The sequence below is a fragment of the Osmerus eperlanus genome, chromosome 6 (assembly GCF_963692335.1).
Source record: "Osmerus eperlanus chromosome 6, fOsmEpe2.1, whole genome shotgun sequence".
NCBI lineage: Eukaryota > Metazoa > Chordata > Actinopteri > Osmeriformes > Osmeridae > Osmerus > Osmerus eperlanus.
The window spans coordinates 11,393,523-11,415,456 of NC_085023.1; the positions used below are offsets into that span (position 1 = coordinate 11,393,523).

Genomic DNA, 21,934 nt, shown 5'->3' on the forward strand with positions numbered 1-21,934 from the left:
TTCCAAAATGTGTATGGAAAAAAGTTAAGACTTATATTGGTTGTTGCATCAGAAATCTTAGTTACCTTGTAATAGAGTTTCACTAACTTTTAATGGAATACTGTTTGCAGTGATAAGTTGCATTTTGTTTAACTCATGCTCAACCTTAGCTAAATACAGCAAAATTGACAGACGCGGATTAAATAGCTGTTGCAAGAGAACTGTCATCAGCTACTCTCGTCTCACTAGATTTCAATTGGGATCATAAGTGTTCTTCACTGGCTCTGGCCCAGATCTCCAGTGTGATGGCATCGCTAGAGAGAGGAAGTGGGGAACTTTCTTCCTTGAGCTTGTCAGAACAGATAAGAGGCCAGCAGCTACTGGGCCACTCCAACCCAGGTGTGTTTCTCCTACCCCACAGAATATGACTGTAGTATCCATCCATCCATTCTGCATTCATTTGAATCAGAGGCCTTTGGGAAGACGCGCTGGCTTTCGTTGCAGCCAAGCACAAACACTTTGTACCACTACTGCTGACTTAAAGGTAATGTCTCCTTACAAACTAGATTGATCATTAAGTTCTTCGTCCATGACAAAAGGCTTGTACGTCCTGTAGCTTGCTAGCAGAGATCTACCTTTAAGGCATCTTGTAAACTGGATGATTATATAAAACCAAAAATGAGAGACTGTTATAAAATTATCACCTTTAATCAGTTCAAAAAAGTTCCACAACAAATGTAACACTTAAGAGAGGGGGCAGTCCATTAGAGATTAGGTTTTTAAGATTTATACATTCTTTGCCTAATCAGAATAGTTTGCAATCAGTTTGCTATGTGGCTAAAAGCCTGACATTTATTTGAATTGATTTGAAAGTGAAAATGCAAAAATACAAAATTAAATGTAAACCAAGTTTATTTTGTTATTACATTTGCTCTAAAGGTAGTGTCTTGAAGCACTACTGCATGGTAAACAATGTAAATTAGTATAATTCAAAATCTCTAAAGCCATCTGAGTTAAAGTGGAGTAGTTAAAAATATGCAACCAACAGGAACCCATAAATATCTAGACCACTTCTTTAAACGTCCATTTTAATGAAGGCTCACAAATGAGCAACAATCCTCTTAGAGGAAAACAAAACGCTGATGTCGTCTATGCGACAGCACACACACACACGCACACAAAAAGAAAAATATAATAATACAAAAAAAACAAGTATGTTCCCATAGTATTAAAGATGCTATACAATTGGGATGATATGCACATAATCCGTTTCAGTTTACGCAGAAACGCCCTGCCCAGCAAACCAATAGCTGTGGGCTTTCTTTTAGATTTTGTTTTTAGTGAAGCAAAACTGATGAGCAAAAGATGCCGACCGTGACATCTTACACACAAAGCAGCATCTTGCAGACCTTCATTCATAATCCGTACAATTCACATTCTTCCAGACTGCAGCAGGGCATCGGACGCAAAACACACACTTCTAGAACACTGCTTCCTGTCTGTCCACCAGTTTAAAACACCAGTTCTAGAAGCCTCTTTGCAGATGACTTTTGACACGTACGCCTTTTTGCACTAAAAGTTGTATATTACATATACAACTGTATATATTATATATATATTAACAAATATATCAGGAGTTGGAAGGAGGAAAAACAAAAAAGTAGGGTGGGAAAACAAAACAAAAATGTAGTTGATATGCCCTCATCATGCAGCTCTTGGGATATATGGGGGAGCGGGGGGTAGACCAAACATTGGGTGAACAGTTTGGAAAGATATCACACAACAGTCGCCATATAAAACATGTACTAAAAAGAGCCACAGGGTGATGCGGTATCATTTACTGTACATATAATGAAATTGTTTTGGTCGACAAACACCCAATGGGGGATGCACACACTGGTTTGGAGGAAGGGGATTCCCACCTCGCACCAGCTTCGCGTTTGGATTGGTTGTTCGGGTTTAGATCTGCGTTTGTTGTTTTGTTTGGATGACTGTACAGTTTGGTTGGGGTGATGGTCAGTCGCACATCTCCTCTGGGATTTCATGGGGGTTCAGGATGCCTGGAACTGACATCTGCAGCTTGTGTTTCTCCTCCTGCGCCTGACGTAGCGACGCCTCCCGCTCCTCCAGGAACAGGTCTGTGGTGTCCTCGCCAGCAAACTCCTGGATGGGAGCCAGCAATGGGCCGTCAGTGCGTTGTGTACAGAACACACGCAATGTCACAACAACCTATTGATTTCCTTTAATATAACCCCATTGATTTAAACACCCTGCCCTACACTTCCAATGTTCTTGTATGGGATCGTTACCACACAAACCTACCATTCAGCTTGCAATAACAACTACTGTTCTCATAGAATACACAATAAGCCAACACTCCCACAAACCAACACAATGCATCAATTCATGAGCACCACAACCCCAATGCACAAACAAGGTTTTCTAATATACAGCTAATACACCTGTTATATCCCTGTAACTGCAGTATGTGGGTTTACAGTACTTCATGTACTCACCTTACCAATGGTGAGTATGGTTAAAAAATGGTTAATAAAAATGGTAAAAAAAATCTCCAAGATACCAGCAGAGCATTTAAGTATTCCATTGGTTCTAACAGTCAGTAAAATCCCATTTATAAAGATTATCATGGTGAACTAATTATTTTCCCACTTTAGGGTGGTGGTGGTCTATGAAGGGTCCCGTAGATAAAGTAAAACGAGACTCCTGACTGAGCTGAGGTATCCTTACCCACAGCTAACTCCAAACCCTTACCTTAATCTGTACTAGGAAGTCCCTCAGGTGAGGTATCCGTACCCATAGCTAACTCCAAACCCTTACCTTAATCTGTACTAGGAAGTCCCTCAGGTGAGGTATCCGTACCCATAGCTAACTCCAAACCCTTACCTTAATCTGTACTAGGAAGTCCCTCAAGTGCTCCTTGAAGGCAGGAATGTCCTGGTTTAAACTGAACAGCCCCGTCACAAACACCTTCACCTGGGCACTGCAGGAGGGCAGAGACAGAAGAGTTTGTACATTTAGTGCAAAAACTCGGACAGTGAACCATAAACATGTGGGGAGGTTGGGGGAAAGCAATTTAAAAACATTTGTAAGTGGCAGACATGGCTGGGTATTTGAATTAGCCAACACTAAATGTACAGTGGCGCACTGCCGCCTTGCAGCAACAAGATCCTGGGGTTGATCTTCGATCGGGGGCATTGCCCAGGCCTTTGTGAGGGTGCATGTGAAGGACAGAGACAGAGACTCACTCCTGTAGGTGTGGGAAGGCTGTTTTGAGCAGGTTGGCCACATACTCCTGGATGAAGCCCTGGTTGGTGACGGGGGTGGAGGGGTTGAGGGCTGTGCTGATCTTGCCCTCCTCCACCAGGTTGAACATGTAGGCCAGGATGGAGGCGTGCATCGTCAGGCCTGGAGGACAAGGGCACCACTTGCAAACTCAGACATTCATACTGCAGCATGTACAGTAAAAATGTACTTATAAAATATATATATATATTTTTTAAAGACTACTTATTCATCTTCCTTATCAACCGTGAAAATGAAGCAACGCTCCTTGAAGAGGAGGCTGGTTTTCCTGGGCTGCAGAGGCGGAGCCTACTCACCGGCGGTGTGTGAGGTGTCTGTGACCACAGAGAAGATGTGCTGGAGGATGTCGCAGAAGTAGGTCTGGTAGAAGCTCTGGGCCGCCGCCTCCTCCTGGGCCACGTTCTGGAGCAGCGTGTACAGGATCTGCAGACCTGGGAGGGAGAGGGGGGCATGAGAGCCACGGTAAATATCACATTACATGAAAATAGAACTCCCCAAACGTGGCTTTTAAAAAATCAAGGTCAGAGTCTCACCTGTGTCGGCCACGTTCCTCATGGTGTGTTTGAAGGCCCAGATGATGGAGTCCAACACCAGTTTGAACTGGGCTGGAGGGATGGCCAGGAATGCAGGGAAGCAGTGGGAGTTGACAGCTTGTAGCAGGTAGAAGAAGTGGGTCCTGTGCTCTGGGTACTCCTCAAAGTCCTGGGGAGACAGAGAGGGGTGGGCATAACCTTAGTGGGATGAAGGTGAGACACCCTGAGATTACATTCAATCACAGGACAAATCATTAGCAAAAGGTTGTCTGTTCAGATTCTCCAACTTCTGGTGCACGCTTGGTGCGCCTTTGCATGAGTTTTGAGGAAAGCGCAAACTTGACGATCCCTCCCTCCCAGCACTCACTTTGTTGATCATGTTGAGTGTGCACTCAAACACGGCGTCAAAGATCTGCGGGATCTCCCCGGTGATGTGGCCGCCCAGCTTGTTGACGATGGTCGCCATGGTGCTGAGGACCTCGGGCTCCCGGGCGGCAGGGACGTTGCGCTGGTAGTCGATGAGGACTGCGTCCAGCAGCGGAGGGACAAAGTTCTCTCCCACCTGGAACATGGGGATTAGAGGGGATCAGTGTGGCACCAGAACGATCCAACAGATCATTTAGGACAAGCTCGATCTCAGCCTTAGGAACGGCCATCGTCAAATCTGTGTCTTCATCAATAAAGTTTCCTTAAGTTGCCAGTTAGTATATTTGCCTAGATTTTGTATGTCGTTTTCTCTATCTTTCTCACTACATGTGCACTACATGTTTTATAAAACACTAATCGAACAATCTTGATATCCCTTCTTGGGACTTGAGTACTCTGCTACCAGTTACATGTCAGTATTTTAGTGTAGACTTCAGAGTTGCTTTGGAGGCTGGCAGCTTACTTACAATAGAAAACTGTCTTACAGTTTTTTCCGATTGCTTAGACACAGCATTTTCAAATAACACACAGTTAGTGAAACCTGACACTCAAGGAGCAAAACAGCCGCCCAGATCTGGACAACTATAAGCACATTCTCAGCCTCACACTATTTGCAAAATACTACACACAGTGTTTTGCAAATCACCAAACACACCTTTCTACATTAGACACAGAAATATAAGATTGCCACTTAATTGCCTTTTCAAGACACTGCCTTGTAAAATGCCACACATGTGAACAGATGGATCAAACACGGGCATCAGGTGTACAAGCACTAAAGTGCTTAATTGTAAACATACCAATCAGATGTAAGCACTAAAAAGGCAACAGGTCAGTGTACCTGTCCTCATCAAAAATGGAAGGCAATGTTGCAGGAAGAGTGAGGATGAGGGGAAGCCCGTGGAGGAAGAGTAGTAGGGACAGGGGGAGGTAGACCTGGAGGCCGTGGAAGAATAGGGCCAAATTTACAGTATCTAATGAAATTCGAACAACATTGGTTGACCATGTTGTGAACCATGGGGCAACATTGAGAGAGGCTGGACAGAGAGTTCAGCCCAACCTCAGCAGATATACTGTTGCAACAGTAATTTGGACATTTCGACAAGAGCACAATTGAAAACTCTACGGTCTACAGTACAGTAAAATGTAACCTACTATATGAGCTACATCAGTACTTTTTTGTACACATTCACTGCAGTCCATGATTGAAACAATGTATTTCATTTGCTGAACTTTCATTTGTCTCCACAAATGTATTTGCTGTGTTTACAGTATGTAGCCTACTATACAGTATTCAATTTGAAATATGTTCAGATTTTCTGCAAAAAATGCAACCTTTACGTAGACAAGGTGGAGAAATACAGTAAATATTTTCATCAGTGTGCAGTACTGGGTCTTGTGTGTTGTGTTTGGTCAACATATTCATGTACTTTTACGTACTCTACTGTAACAATATCTCTGACAAAATCAGGCAGGTTATATCATTAGAAAAGAATAGTTAGTGTAAAAGTGTTTTAAATTGTGCATAACAGTGTGTAACTGGTTCAAACAGTCAAATTTTATGAACCATCTGTGTGGCATACGGTGACAGAATTGGGTTTTTATACATGATTGTATAGTTTTGAACAAAGTGTTTCATTTAGCAAAAAGATTGGAGGTGTTCTGATACTTGTGTGTCTGGTTGTGTGAATCGTGTGTTGTGTTTTGACAAAGTGAGCCCTGTTTTAAAAATTGTGCTTAAGCAATCGGAAAGAACTGTAAGGTTTCCATCTAAAAATAAAACAGGCTCATTTTTCCTAAATCTGCAGACAAGTTGCTTTTCATTGATACCCACGGTGCTTTGCATTTCTAGGGGGGGCGTGTGTGTCTGTGGGGGGGTAAAAATATACTCTGTCACATCTGTGAACACTATCTCACCATCTGGGGATCATTTGATCGGCTAACCCAGCCTGAGATCAGTTTCAGCGTTTCTCGTTTCACAGTCCTCATACTTCTGATCAGGGGCTGCTTGGTGACCATCTCTCCTGCAGAAAACACGGGGGACACCAGGAACAAACGGATGTCAAACCCGTCATATACACTCAGGCACATATACACTCAGGCACATATACACTCAGGCACATATACACTCAGGCACATATACACTCAGGCACATATACACTCAGGCACATATACACTCAGGCACATATACACTCAGGCACATATACACTCAGGCACATATACACTCAGGCACATATACACTCAGGCACATATACACTCAGTCACATATACACTCGGGCTCATATACACTCGGGCTCATATACACTCGGGCTCATATACACTCGGGCACATATACACTCGGGCACATATACACTCGGGCACATATACACTCGGGCTCATATACACTCAGGCACATATACACTCAGGCACATATACACTCAGGCACATATACACCACGATGACAATGCTCAGATGCATATTCTCATATGAAAGCAGACAAGCTGTAATGCAATAAACACACGACCCCCCTCGGGGGGTCGCAAGACAACGAGGGGGGTTCGCGAGATGATTAAAAAAGCCATCAGCCTTTTGATTTTCCATTCACTGTAAGTACGGCAAACCATCTGACATCCAAGCAGCAGGACGCATTAGTTGAACTGTCAAGCGACCAAACGTTAAAGACAGCGTTCTCAGCCAAGACACTGGCTGAGTTTTGGATTTCAGTGGAGAGGGAATACCCATGGCCGTGGGAACTAGGGGCGATGAGGGTGCTGCAACACCCCTTGATAGCACGATAATTTAAAATAATATGACTTGAAAATCCACCACCGCGGCACAGCCCCGCAGTAGCGGACTGGCCATCGGGAGCACCGGGAGAAGAATAACGATGGAAAACCAGGCTAAGAAACGTAAGGGTGGGGCTGAAAAATTAAGAGACAAAAATACATCACCTTCACTAGATAAGGTTTTACCAATTGAAAAAAAGCTGTTTATTTTACACTAAAGCACAAAAAATATTTTTCGCTCAAATAAAGGCCAAAAAATTTGGCTCGCGCGCTATGCGCGCTCGCATTTTCTATCGAACTCCCGAACTAGCATCACATCGAGCATTGCCTGCATTAACAGGTTAGCTGTGGTGGCGTATACGGGGGGCGGTTCTGGTGGGCAGGTCTGGATCAGATCCAGGGCCTATTTTTACTCCCACGTATACGTAAACCACCTCCGTGGATGCGGGGGTCGTGAGTCACTGGCACCATTATTTTAGGGGTCGTGGGCTGAAAAGTTTGAGAACCCCTGAACTAGTCAAAAGTAGTCAGCCTGAATTCTGATTATTATTATGTAAAAAAGTCCATACACTTTCCAACTCAATCCACACACACACACACCGTACAAAACACTCGTCCTCGCCCGTCCTCTCTCCAAACACACATGCCAAGCTTCCCTCCCTCACCGTTGGTCTGGATGGCAGCAGAGATGTTCTCGCTCAGGCACTTGTAGACGTTGAGCATGTCCAGGTAGATGCGTCCCAGCTGGATGACAAAGGGGTGGCCCACCGCCTTGCAGGCACGCACGTTGGTCTTCAGGATGCTGCCCAGCTGCTTCACCGTCTCCGCGTCCTTCAAGATGTCCACGTTCTGGGGGAGGAAGAGGTCGTTATGGTTCCTCTCAAGGTCCCAAGATCGGAACATGGACCAGGTTTCACAGGCTCTTTTGTGAAGAAAATACATTCACGAATCACCTTTAGTCCATTGAAAATTACAATGTGAGGAAAATATAGGACAGGGCCATGACTAGGATACACAATCTTCAAATCATTTCTTTCTGCCAATTATTAAGAGTACGTGTCAGAGTTCCTCCACTTCTCTGGCTGTGCCTCGACTGAGACGGTGACACGTATCGCTCATAACACACATAGCACGCTAGGGCAACTCATTCCAAAAGAATGTGGCATTTTGACGTGTCCCTTCCTCCCTCTAGGTGGCCAGGTGTTTCTGGGGCTCACCTTGGTGGCCTGCTGGATGATGCTGTCCCACACCTGGTTGGGCAGCAGCATGTACTTCTCTATCAGGTGCTCCTGCACCGCCTGGTCCGTCTGGGCCCCGATCATGTAGCCCACCGCCTCGTAGAACGTGTGCACCTGGAAGCCCACGCACATGGGAAACGTACAGCATGGTGACTATCGTCGGTGTAGAGATTAGTTTGTAAAACAATGGTTACGGATAAAAGACAGTAAAAAACGGTATTTGAAAAGGTTTAGGAGGTCATCCCCCCTCGGATAACTATAGGTAGATTCCAGCCCCAAGCAAACCTGTTGCGGCTGGAGGTCGCAGATGATGGTGTTGATGTTGTTGAGGATCTCGTCGATGAAGGGCATCACCTCGCCCACCTGCACCTGCACAAAGTGGCGCCGGCACTTCTGGGCGATCTTGATGAAGGTGTCGCACGCCATGTCCTGCACGCCGTCGTGGGTCTCTGCCAAGGGTAGGAGCACGGTGAGATGGACACTCCCATTCAAATGACCCCTGCCACAGTTTCCACAATAGCCTGAAAATCCCCAGCAGTACACGCGCACACACACACACACACACTTCAGGGTGTGACAGCTGTGCTGCGTCCAGTCACTGACCATGCATGAACTCAAAGAGCTTGTTGACGACCGTCTTGAGGAACTTCCAGTGAGCGCGCAGGAAGCGGGGGTACTGGCCCACGATGTACATGATGTTGGAGGCGATGATGGCCTTGTTGTCCTTGCCCCGCTTCTGCTCGCACAGGCCCAGCAGGTCCTGGAACCCACACACATACACACCACAGTCAGACATTTGAATGCACCACACAACACTTTTGCAGGTATGGACCCTACACCAGTTTATTATTCTTAACAACACCTCAGACCTTTACAGTTAAAATGAATCAAACGGGCCATTGTTTGCTGGGTTGTATATTTACACTGCAGCCATTTTCGTGACCACACACACATCCATCCAGAGTGACTTTACAGACTCAGTTACCCAGACATTAAGTTAAGACAACAAAAAAATTATAATGTCCATTATAGTGTGATAGAAAGTAAAGAGTACCACCACATGGGGAAGCTGTGCTACACAGTCACTATAAACATACATGGGCTATCCCTTCAAAGCGAATTTGATTTTTGGAGAAGAAGAAAAAAATAGTGTGCAAGTCATCAAAATGATACATAAACGAATGGATGAATGGAAACTGAGGGTGAACTAGCAGATGTGTGCACCTTGATGACGGTGACCAGGAACCTCTTCTCGTCCTCCTCGTGCATGGCCCCGCTGATGGAGCCGATGGCCCAGCACAGCGTGTTCAGGTTCTTCCACGACCACTCGGTGCCGTTCACCTGGTTGTGTAGCTTCTCTGTCATGATGCGCTCCGTGTCGGCGTAGTCCAGATGGGTCAGGTACACTGGAGAGAGGGGAGGGGATGAGAACTCACGAGTTGGTGTGTGTGTGCGTGAGAAAAAGAGCAAGAGAAAGTGTGTGTAACACGAGTATTTAAGTGAATATACACTCCGTTTAGTGCTACTGTGCTGTGGTGGACTATTTGTAGACTGTTGCGCCCCTATGGGTGATTAACTCCTAAAATTCAAATATAACACATGCCCACACAAACCCCAACACACTTACCAAGTGTCTCCCTCATGTTTTTGTAGAGGTTGATAGAGTCTGTGTCCTTCATGAACTCCCTGACCACCTCCCCCTGGTCATTCTCCACCACTAACACCTCCTCCGGTTTGGCCATTCGACTCACCATGAGCAGGCGCACCTGGTGCAAGGGATAAACAGCTGTCAAGCCCAGCACACACATTCCGCATATTGAACCACACACTCACACAGACAGACTCACACACAGACACTCACACACAGACACTCACACACAGTGTGTAACACACTCACACTTGGGAATTTCACCACACGCAAGCATAGTGACCATATTTTGCCTTCCTTCCAGCGGGCATCCAACAGGCTCTGGGCTTTAACATCCCGTTTGACAAGGAAGCTCTGCTTCGATGAATGGTGATACACTTGCAGACATGCGATTGTCAATACCTTGGAGAGAACTGGGAGATAGAGCTGTCGCCGGGGGGGAACATCAAAGTGCTGGCTGCCGGAGAGCAGCGGGGAGGTGGAGGTGGAGAAGGGGCTCTCCCGGTACAGCTCGGCCGCCAGGTGGTTCCAGTACTCCAGGCAGATCTTGAAGATCTCTGTCTCCTCCACCTCCGACACCAGGAGCATGTAGTGGAGGGCCTGGGGAAATGAGATAGGTATGAAGGCAGTGACGGGACTGAGGGCCAGTTGAGATATGTATATACATCTCTGGAATGGGTTATGGCAACACTGCAAAATGAACGGTTTCTCTGGTTTTACTATTTACATTGTATGAGTTTGTATGAAATGAAAATCTATGAAGCCTCGATTAAAGGAAACAAGTTCATATTATTTTTTAAATAACACAGTAATAATTTAACTTGATTTGTTTTCACAACATTGACAAGTATCTAAATGTTTTCCAGAGCTGTACACACACACAGTATTTATACATACACGCACTTTCTATGGTCAAACGTATGTGACACCTGACCATCACACCTATATGAGCTTATTGGACATCCCATTCCAAAACCATGGGCATTTAAAAGGATTTTTTTATTTGTTTACAGTTGGGTGTGCTGTCTGTGTATGTAGAAAATGTTTTTTTTGCACTGTGACAGAGACGATATTTAATGATCTGCAAGCTAGGTCTAATCACCCAACACCAGTCCCAACCTCCCTAATATTTCTTGAATATTAGAAAGCCTTCCCCGAAAAAAGAAAGCAGTTGGGAACTAACCATATTAATGCCCATGACTTTGGCATGAGAGACTTGACAAGCAGGTGTCTTTGTGCTGAGTGACGTCCACATACTATTGGCATAGTGCATACTGTCTGTAACAAAGTAGCCAACTTGAGACTTTGCAGCTACTGTACTTAGGCCGAAACAGAGAACAAAAAGTGTTTTTTCAGATGATTAGGAGCCTTGGACTTGAGAAGTGAAGCCATCCATGTCTCTTCCCCCATTCGCCCCGTCTCTCCCTGACGGCTCACCTCCATGAGCGTCTCCCGCAGGTTCAGCCTCTTCTCTATGAGCTGGCCGTGCTCCTTGAGGAAGGTGCAGAGGAACAGGCTGAGGTTCTGGATGAAGTTCTGCTCATCGTCCTTGCCGTTGGAGTACGCCAAGCGGATATTGGTGTTCAATGGGAGCATCTGGAGAAGGGTACAGGGGGGGCGATGAGAAGGAGCACACATACCCACCCATGCACATACACACACACACACACAACTTAAGAGGTGTCGGGTGTGTAGGTCAACGACAAGTCAATACTTATGTGTGTGAGTGGATACCTTGTTTGAGTTCAACCATAACATTTGTGAAATTATTTCTCCTGGTTAACTGTGTGTATCTGTGTCTGTGTGTGTGTGTGTGTGTGTGTGAGAGAGTCCAGGCCCACCTGTTTGAGTTGACACATGGTGAGGGTGAAGAGGGTAACAAACTGCTCCTCGTACTGGCTGACGCTCACGCCGGCAATCTCAGTCAGGCACTTGAGTGTCACATTGCGGAACATGGGCACGTTCAAGAACTGGAGAGGAGAAACAAAAGCCAATGATGACCACAGTAATGGTGAGAAAAATGACAATGGATGGTTGTATTACGGACAAGATCCCTGTCCATATTATACTCGGCTCCCAAGCTCTTGACAAATGGCATTTAATGCAGTAATGACCACTGAGGAAGGCTCTCAAAGTTTTAGCACTACTAATTTCGAGTGCATGCCAGTCTAGACCTCAACTGAGTGCGTTGGGGTTTACCTTATACACAAGTGTGCTGATGAGCTTGGTTTCAAATATGTAACCTAGAGGAATCCAGTTGAGAAACCGTAGGAGGGTCTCCAGTGTGGCGTGGACCAGTGGTGCATTCTGGGAATTTTCCTGGAAGCAACCAATCGGATTTAAGACCGTTAATAGACATTTTCAGACAGTGTAAATTAAGAAATGGGTTAATGCCCTTGTCATGTTTACTGGGGAAGTGGGGGTGTGGGGTGGGGATAACGTACCATAACAAACTGGCAAAGCTGGAATATCTGGGAGAATTCGTTGCACATGCTAAGTGGAGAGGAAGGTATAGTTTAGAGATGGTGCACGGTTGTGCTTCACGAAGCCCATTCATAGCTTTGGGGCTTTAGGGAGGTGTTCTTTGAAGAGCTCACCTGTCTTTGAGATGCTTGGCCTTGACCTGGGTCATCTGTCCACTGGAGAAGTCAAACACCTCCTCGCTGAGCAGCTTGAGGATGATCATGTTGTTCTGGCAGAGGCTCTCGCTGGTGCGGCTGGCCCCCACGATGTCGCTGATGAAAGTGGGCCAGTGCTTGGGCCACTCCTGTTTCAATATCTGGGAACGGGGGGAGAAATGGATGCATATGCACAGATAACCATGTTAGTTTGGTATGTTTCTAAACACACGTACTGTACGTGTGGAGGCCTGTGTCAGACCAGACTGGGTTTACATCAGGACTTTCCTCAGACATGAGGCTGTGACTCATTCTCAACAGCGCTAAGGCAAAGGCATTCATGCAACTGTATTCCATCAGACAGACCGTGAAACACACACGCACACTGTAACACACACATACACTCGCTCACGCACACCGTCACGCACACATACACTTGCTCACGCACACCGTCACATTTACATTTACATTTAGCAGATGCTCTTATCCAGAGCGACTTACAGTAAGTACAGGGACATTCCCCCCGAGGCAAGTAGGGTGAAGCGCCTTGCCCAAGGACACAACGTCATTAGGCACAGCCGGGAATCGAACCAACAACCTTCTGATTACTAGCCCGACTCCCTAACCGCTCAGCCATCTGACCCCACGCGCGCACACATACACTCACGCACATACTCTTCTTACACATCTAAACCACTCCTACCCTTACGACATCAGGAGCAACAACACAATGACTCAATGACTCCCAATTCAGTCTAGAGAGAACAACATTATATCATACCAATGTATGCATATATGCAGACACACATCTTACCTGAACAAGAATCATGTTCAGCTTTCCAATGTATACTTTCTCTTTCTGGAAGAAAAGAAATACACCAAAAAAACAGTTTAACATACAGTAATCCTTAATACCAATGTCACATGGTACTGATGATGCTTGCATAATACTAGGACCTAACTTACTGGTACTTTGGTACTTTGGAATCAAAGAGGAGTCGGTTAATGTTTGAATGCTGGCTGTATCAAAATCGATTCTAAACATTTCCACAAATAGGCCAACGTTGCCAAACCCCACTATCCTAAATAGACTCACCTCAACATTTGTGGCGTCCGATGATGTCTTGATTATAAGACCAACAACATACTTTTTGATCCCTGCAAGCAAGCAGAACCAACAGGGATGGATTGTGAGAGTTTGTCGTGCTGCGGGATTCTAAACAACATCTTTTCAGACTCTGCCAGAGTCGGCTTGCTGTCATGCATCTCTGTACTGCAGCTGTTCAACTACCAGATTTGACTTAAACTGGAGGGCTGCTGAATGATGTGAACGATGAAAGAAAAAACATCAAAGAAGTGTCCTTAATAGAGGTACAACTCCTGTTTGGCCAGTTTGTCAGCATATGGATCAGTATGGTAATCAGATGTAACTTCCACTGAGATATTTCAATTGTTGTTGACTGCAGCACAGCCCAGACATCTCTGTGACAGTTACAATTGCCCATATGCATCCATTTGTTTCCAAACACACATTTCACAGCTCTATGTTGACTGAACATGGAGAGCCCATATAGCATTCTCTCAACAGTGCTTTCTACTGTACTTCTCTGTAAATGTATGTGTGGTTGGGTTGTAGTGGACAGACCCGGAAGCAAGGCGCAATTCTGACACAAGGGGGAAAAGACATACTTGCCAGTCGCCCTGCACTGGGTTTGCCACTTGAACAAAAGTCAGGCATCTACGGTCAGAAGTGGGGAAGTCTTAGGTCAACGAGAAAAAGAAAATTTGAGAATAATTGGTTGGGTAAAAAAAAAAAGATTACAAAAAAAATGAGAAAAAAAAACTAGAAAATCATTTAAATTACTAAAATTGTGATTACCGCCAATTCTACTTCCATTGATCAGATATTTGGCAAATAGATTCATGTATTTTGACGTTTTATGATTAAAAGCAGGAAATAAACCTAAGATTGTATTGTATCCCTTTTTGTTGCTTCTCTTCCATTGTGTCAGTAACTAAATCTCCTTTTCTCAATACATTGTTCTGTGAATATAAATGTGGACCAGCAGGTGGGAGCAAAGAGCAGAGTAGTCAGTAAAGGGGGGGAACGACAGCAGACAGCCTCCAAATGGTTGTTTGTCTCAGATGCATTTTGCTCACTTTCCATCAGAGATCCATTAACCAAAAACAATCAAGGAAATAAATAATAAAAACAAAATCATTGACCTCTAAAAACAATGTAATTATATTTGTATCTGATCGACATGATCAGAATACTATTCCCATGTGGTTAACAGGCTGGGTGGACCATGCAGAAGTAGGAGTGGAAGACACAGAATCACATACTCATCTTCTGTAAACAATGCAGAAAATAATCAATACTCTTAATCAACCAAGATGAACAGTTTTTGCTTGCTTATCTGGCCTTTTTCCTTGAATACTGTTTACAAAGGTAAACAGGGCAGGCAGACGAAAACAGCCAGTTCTAAAGCAGTAGCTAGTGTGTTTTTTGTTGTTGTTTTTTTTGCCTGTCTTTCTGCCAGAACACAGACTCCAGCCTTTATACAGTGGTCTACACAATGCAGCCAAGCAGGGGGAAAAAAAAACGACATGCTTTGTGGGAATACAACTTGGCAACAGAACGTCGGGCAGATTTAGAGAGCCAGTGTCCTTGCCACACTAAGCGTCTAGATTGTCAAATACAATAGGAGAGCCTGAGCATGTATGGACAGCCTCTGTCAAACAAGGCAACGGAGATGATGGTTACCATTAGAAATAACGCTGGTGTTTGCTACCCTGTTTTAAGTCAGGAGTGTGGTGGATTTGGATGAAGAGCGGAGCTAAGAAAGGAGAAGAGAGCATACAGGTGGTGTCATTCCAACTTACCTTCACACTGATTTCTAGGCAGAATCTTCCATCTTGTTTTGATAACCGTTTCCAGAATCTGCAGAGCATAGTACTGGAATATGTAAAAAGAGAATAACGTTAGTGACGGATGTCGATACATGAAAAGTGAACATCAACAAGCTGTCCATTAGAAACAAAACAAATTCACTTTTTGAAATAAAATGCCTGCCTGCCTGTTACAGTATATAATACTTGAATAGGACCTTTTCATGCAGATGTTTTGTATGCAAACATTCAGTTGGATATTCATTTGGTTTCTACACGCCAACATTAGGCTGAAACCCTGTAGAAGTCCTGCTGTTTCTCCCAGCATCACACCAGACAGTGAAAGACAGTGGAGAAGTGTCAAGGCAAGCCTGTAGGGTTTCACCATTTAAAGGCTACTCCAAGTCTACTGGCCTGAAATGAATAGATACATTTTATGGAACCCAATAGTGAAAATTGGGCCATTACGAATTACTGTGTATAACTAAATTTGGACTATATGTTTGACCTTGAATAGAAAGACTTGTATGCGCAAGGTGTTGCGCGTGCAACACCTTTCACCAGGTGCTGGACAATAGTAAAATGAAGAGGACCTCCTCAAACTGGAACAATGGCCCCAGTCATAATTGTTTTGCAACGACTCGGCTTATGTTTCAGGCATACTTTGCAATAAATGAAGATGAGAGTATTTTTCAGAGTGCGAGTAATGGTCCTAAACAACTACACCCCATCAAAACCCCACCCACAAAAAGTTCTGTTTTCACCTTGAACTGGTGTGTCTTATAAGGAACAGCAAGACCAACCACAGGTATAAACGTTTTGGGTCATATAGCCATCCCTAGGTTTTATTAACTCAAGCAAGAAGAAAAAGAACATGTTTTACAAGTTAGTTTATTTGTTATTGATCTAATGTTATTTGGATCAACAGTGTTTCAACTGTAGGGATCATCAACAGGTCCAAAATAACAAATGAGATGCATTAGAAAGTGCATGTGTCAAAAGGCAGGGGAGAGTAGGGGTAGGGGGTTGGTAATGTGCAGACAATGGTTTGGGATGGGGAGGAGGTATTAAAGGTGAACTACCCTGACTGAGTAATTAAACTACACACCAATAACAGCCATCATCCAACTGTTATCAAACCCTTTGGGAACCTTATTTGTTGCACCTTTAATTCCCACGTAGGACACAGAAAGAACACAAAGAAGGCCAAAGGAGGAAAGAAAGTGACACTGCAAGACCTTGCAACTCTGTCGTCATAGCTGCTACCAGCACCTAATTGCAAGGTCTTGAGGATGGCGAAGAGATCAGGTCAGAGAGGAAGAAAGGGGAAGAGACGATAAGATAGGGAGGGAGCCATGATCCCTACAGGTGAAATTACTGGCATCCGTCACTACTACACCTCGCTACAATGGAGCCTACTGACTGCAGTCTGCACCCTGTCCAATGAAATAGATGCAATAGAAACGGATGAACAGAATTCAGTCAAAGGGAATCAAAAGGGTAGACCTTGTGGAGGCCTGCCGTCAAAGCCTAGCTGTGTCAAGGTGCACAGGATGACACACCCCTTTTCTTCCTATTACAAGCAATCAACATAATGGAACATTGTGATTAATATCAAATAGTCACAACTTGAATTAATTCAATTTCTTCACAAAGAAAATTAAGTAAAATAATCAATTATGAAAGCCCAATGTTCACAAGTGCTTCTTTAAGTTATGCACTGTTTATTTATTTATTGTTTTTCAGCAAATGAAATAGGTGAATACAGAATTTAGACAAATTCAAGAGGTGTTTACCTTTTCTGTTTCCTTTCTTTTCCTCTAATGCCCTCATTGTGGCAAGTTACGAATTTGAAACTACCAATACTGTTGATAGATCAACCCAGACATTAGTAATGAATGTCAGTGTTAAGAGCAATCTTACAGGCAAGCCAAAAGGAACAAGGCAAACGCTACCAGCACTTTGAGGAAGTCTTAGATGCATTGCACTTTTGTAGATCAAAGTACATACAGACATACTCGAAATACGAGCATCAAAATACTGGATAAGATTCCTTCTATCAGTGATCTATATTGGTCGTAGTTAAAAAAAACTGGACACCATCCTGAGATGGCTACGTTCACTTGGCTCATGGTATTCAGCACCAGCAGACTAGCTAAGGCTGAGGGAGCGCACCATGGGCACCATACTTAGGTATTTCACTGTAGGGATTGTGGAAGGCTCGAGACTTTTCAGCTGAAAGGTATTCAGGGAACAAGGAAGTCTTAAGGGCTGGGAGCAGGCCTAAATCACTGTGGATCCATTTGGAAGTCTATGGTGGCCACTTGGCACCTAGCCACAGTAGAACTGAAACAGATTATATAGGTTTAAGAAAAATGGTAAGTGTTCCACCTTCCAATTTAATGGGCTTGATGTTGTTTTTATTACCATATCGATTATTCCTATATAATAAATGTTTGTATCTAAGGGATTCATAAAGGAGGCTATTTGGCATGCAATGCACATAAACCAGCAGCTGAATTCTAAGTTGCAAGTCACCATCCCTCTACTATATTAAATTAAATCCTGTTGTTTGTTATTGGGGAAACTGACAGGGCTCAACAGACAGATCCACATCATGGTGTGTAAGACTGTTTTAGCAAACTGTGGCTGATAAAAAAAGATTCATAGCAGCTCTTCCTCAAAGTACAGAGATGTGATTTCCTTCAGCAGTGTGTCCAGGATCTGGCTTACTTTGGTGTTCATGTTCTGGGAGAACTCCAGTATGGTGTCCACTCTCGTCCACGCATCAGGATGCTCTTTCAAATGAGTCAGAACCTCTTGTGCCATTCTTTGCTGTAACGTAAGAGATTGCATGACATAAGATTAAAAGTGTACTGCATTCCTCTACTAGACCAACAAAAAACACTTAACACGGCAAATGCATTAACAGTCAAATGCCTTTTTTCAAGTGTTGGGATTTACTGGATTCTCACCAAAGTGCATATTTTCAAATCGTGTAAAAAGTGTTTTAATGCCAACCCTTCCAAAAACTGCGGTTGAAATTCTAGTGAAAAGAAGGCATTTCATGGCCATCATTCTGTGCATAATACGTAACCACTTCAGACAGCACTTTACACCAGGCTTACTTTCTCATATTTCCTAATGTGATGTGCTTGCAAGGAAACAACTTTAAATGTTCAACCTCCATTTTAAACATGATGCTTTCCATCTACAGTACCAAAGATGCCAACACTTACCTGTGGTCCCACACCATGATACAGACAGTTAACTACATTATCCAGCAAGTTGATATCCAGTTTCTGGTTGAAGTCCAGCAGCTGTTGTGCTGCATGGTCTGCTAACATTGTCATAATTGCTGGCATAGAGATCTGCAACGACAGGGAGGTGGAGTTGAGAGGGAACACAAAACATTTGACAGGCAGTCATGTGAATCGAGCATTTGGGCACACAATCCCATGCAGCTGACCAACCTCTAACCTCCTTCCCCAGGCCCTTCCGCCATTTTGGGTAAGCAACAATACGCAAAGTGGACTCAAACCTCAATCCTTTGGTTGAATATGTTTTATTCTACCTGTCCAAAGAATTTACCACCTTATTACTGACCTACAGCTTTTTACCCACGCCAACAAACTTCAAAAATTGTGCCAGTCAAGATTCCTACACATCAATGTGGGAAAAACAAAGGAGCTGATGATCTATGGCAACCACTTGCCAATGTCTAAATCACTCTCTCTGGACAAACAAAGTGGAGGTGGTGGTGCAGTTCAAATACCTAGAGAGTTGGGAAACAAATTGACAAACTGCTACGGCAGTCTGCAAACTGGCCAGTATTATAAACACAACCAGCAAAATAACTGGTTGACCAAGAGCACATTTGAGTGGTTTGTTACACAAAGCCACCAAAAGGGAAGGGACTGGCTGTTGTTGGCAACCCCTCCCATGATCAACTTCCTCAGTTAGAGAAGCTTCCATCTGATTGATATTTCAGAATACCTATCATCAAGAAAACGTATTCAAACACAAACTTGTTTCTTGTGCTGTTGGACTACTAAACACAAAGTTAACTTTGTGAAAAAGACAGGTTAGTCGCGAGTTAATGAATATTTAACCTTTAAGGTTTTAGGGATTAGGTAAAATAAATGTAGAATACATTTAGTAAATTAGGAATATTTTTGTATATTATCTTTTTCATTGGAAGGTGATGCCAAAGAAAAAGGTCCATTCTGGAAGGACAATAAAGTTATATTCTATTCTATTCTATGAACAAGTTAACTTAAATGGAAGACTGGCTCATCAATAAAGGGCCAATTTTTTTAAATAAAGTTGTCTTAAACTGTGTTTTGGGATAATAGTTACGTAGTTATGTAATACTATGTCTTACATAAATTGAATCTGCTGAACACATACCACGTGGTATAGAAACTTTAACGACGTCACTTTGTTTACATCTGAAACTGACAAGACTAGGCTTCTGTCGCTGAACACATCTCTGCATCAAATACTAACAAGAATGAACATCAACTTAGCAGCAATAACGATTTAACTCTTTGCTAACGGTATATTTGGATGCAAGCTACAGTACCAGACAATGGCTAAATTATTTCCATAACAGGTGGGTGGTAACATTGTCACACATTCACAAGGCATTTCGTTACGTATTTTAGTAAATGTTAGCTAGCAACAAGCAAACAAACAAACAGGGCCAACAACATTTTAATATAGGGTGCCTGTCATTTGACTGGCTGGATAGTTTCCTGAATGGGCCCACGAACCCTAGCTAGTGTACAGTACAGTACCCCGCTATGTAGCACTACAGTACATACCGGACATTTCTGTCACACGTTTCACTCCACATCTAACTAGACCTAGTCTAACTAGCTAGAGCTACCAATTAAGCATGATCTTAAAGTTGGCGGCGTTAAACAGTTGGCTACTTTTGCTGCAGTGAATACCATCTGTGGTTTGCTTGCTTGCTGAAGTTCATTAGTTGGTGAGGTTCAGTGTGATCTGTGGTAGCTAGCTAGCTAACCTGCATGCTACTATGACTACCACACTCGCTTCCGGTTGCATCCCCTTTCCAGTCGCTCCTGGCGAATCGCTCGTGCTTATTAACCCTTGTGTTATCTTCGGGTCATTCTGACCCATCAGTCATTGTGACCCACCTTCGTATTGCGACAGATTTACCGCATACAAAGACAAAGTGAAGCATTTTCTTTTAACAGCTAGGCTGTCTCAGACCCCCCACATTGCAAAGGTTAAAAGAAAATTATTTTAATTTGTTTTTGTATTGGGTAAAATTGGGTAAACACAACGATGGTTCGTTATGAACCTTTGGGTCATGTGACCCGAAGGCAGCACGAGGGTTAACTTAAAAGATAGAACTGTTGCAAGCTAGGTGAAATTTGCACAATTGAAAACGATGTCACGTCTAATTATTTAATACATGTTTAATTGTTAGGTATAAAGTTATCTATAGACGCTTACTGACTACTCATCAAGCGCACGCGCAACACTTAACACTTATGTGGTGGCGGCTGTTGAAGTGGGAGAGGCAATGACACACTCAGCATGATAGCTAGCCAGCTCCTTGAACTGCAGCGCCTTTCGACCATCATCACATTCACCAGTCCAGAGTTTGGTCACACATCACAATCACTGTTTACAATACTGGCGTGCCATACTGAAATATGGCTACTTACCTACAGCAACGTTTAGGCACTGTTGCCCTCCTTAGAATGGTTAATTCCAAAGTGAGTCCGAAAAGACTTAATCTTGACTTCTCAACTACTAAAGCTGTCTAATGCAAACCCATATCAAATGTTGGCGTTTAAGCAAGTAGCAAGATAACCTAGAAAATAACTACTTTACAATCCAGTTACCTACCAAAAACTCCAAGCCTGTTGGAAAGAAGAGTGGCTTTTCTGCCTGAGAATCTTATGTTATCAGGCTATATTTTTATCACTGTCACTTAGCAAAGAAGAAACAGTCTAGCTCTGCAACGCTGGCTAGCTCCAATTCCAGAATTGGTATTGATGGCTGGCTGTTAAGGACCACTGATGTGGATTCCAAAAACTATTATCACGGCACGCTAAGTAATATGTCACTCCGATTCATGTTACAAAAGAAAATAAACCTTGATTCACAAATAATTTCTTTACTTGAATAATTTTGCAGCGGGGCGGTATGAGAGATGGTGTGCCTCTTCTCCTCTCCCAAGCAACTAACTCGTAACCGGTTGAAACCGGTTCAGACTGGGAGATTCCATCTCGGTTTAGTTTTCAGCCGATGGCGCCGCGGAAAGTTTGTACTGACGTTACGCCCACGTTATACTCTGATTGGTGATAAGCATATTACGATGTTTCTTTACAAAATCTTATTGGACATTTTAGCTGTCCATTTACTTCAATTCACTCAGGCACCCACGCGCTCACTCCACCCGTGGTCAGAAAAAGAGGGCGGATTTTGTGCAGAATGGACTTCTCGATGCCTCTACGAAGAGTGGTAACTG

General features: G+C 43.7%; 1 protein-coding gene across 8 annotated transcripts; it reads right to left on the minus strand.

Annotated features, from left to right (window-relative positions):
- Window positions 1–668: 668 nt before the first annotated feature.
- Window positions 669–21,691, minus strand: xpo1b (exportin 1 (CRM1 homolog, yeast) b). 8 transcript variants are annotated; one of them, XM_062463468.1, is made up of 25 exons: window positions 21,585–21,691; window positions 18,663–18,794; window positions 18,157–18,258; window positions 15,418–15,490; window positions 13,628–13,689; window positions 13,346–13,390; window positions 12,511–12,692; window positions 12,358–12,406; window positions 12,113–12,232; window positions 11,755–11,883; window positions 11,351–11,509; window positions 10,316–10,513; window positions 9,893–10,031; window positions 9,490–9,671; window positions 8,869–9,025; window positions 8,551–8,714; window positions 8,245–8,379; window positions 7,693–7,876; window positions 6,180–6,286; window positions 4,204–4,398; window positions 3,837–4,005; window positions 3,600–3,734; window positions 3,246–3,405; window positions 2,884–2,980; window positions 669–2,142 (listed from the first exon to the last, which is right to left on the minus strand). In XM_062463468.1, exons 2-25 carry the CDS (start codon window positions 18,786–18,788, stop codon window positions 1,996–1,998), a joined length of 3,216 nt encoding a protein of 1,071 aa, XP_062319452.1. In that variant the 5' UTR covers window positions 18,789–18,794; window positions 21,585–21,691; the 3' UTR covers window positions 669–1,995. The 8 variants fall into 8 exon arrangements, with proteins under 8 accessions (XP_062319452.1, XP_062319450.1, XP_062319453.1 ...); XM_062463466.1 differs by having other exon boundaries at window positions 21,310–21,648; XM_062463469.1 differs by lacking the exon at window positions 21,585–21,691 and adding an exon at window positions 21,126–21,291.
- Between the last annotated feature and the right edge of the window lie 243 nt (window positions 21,692–21,934).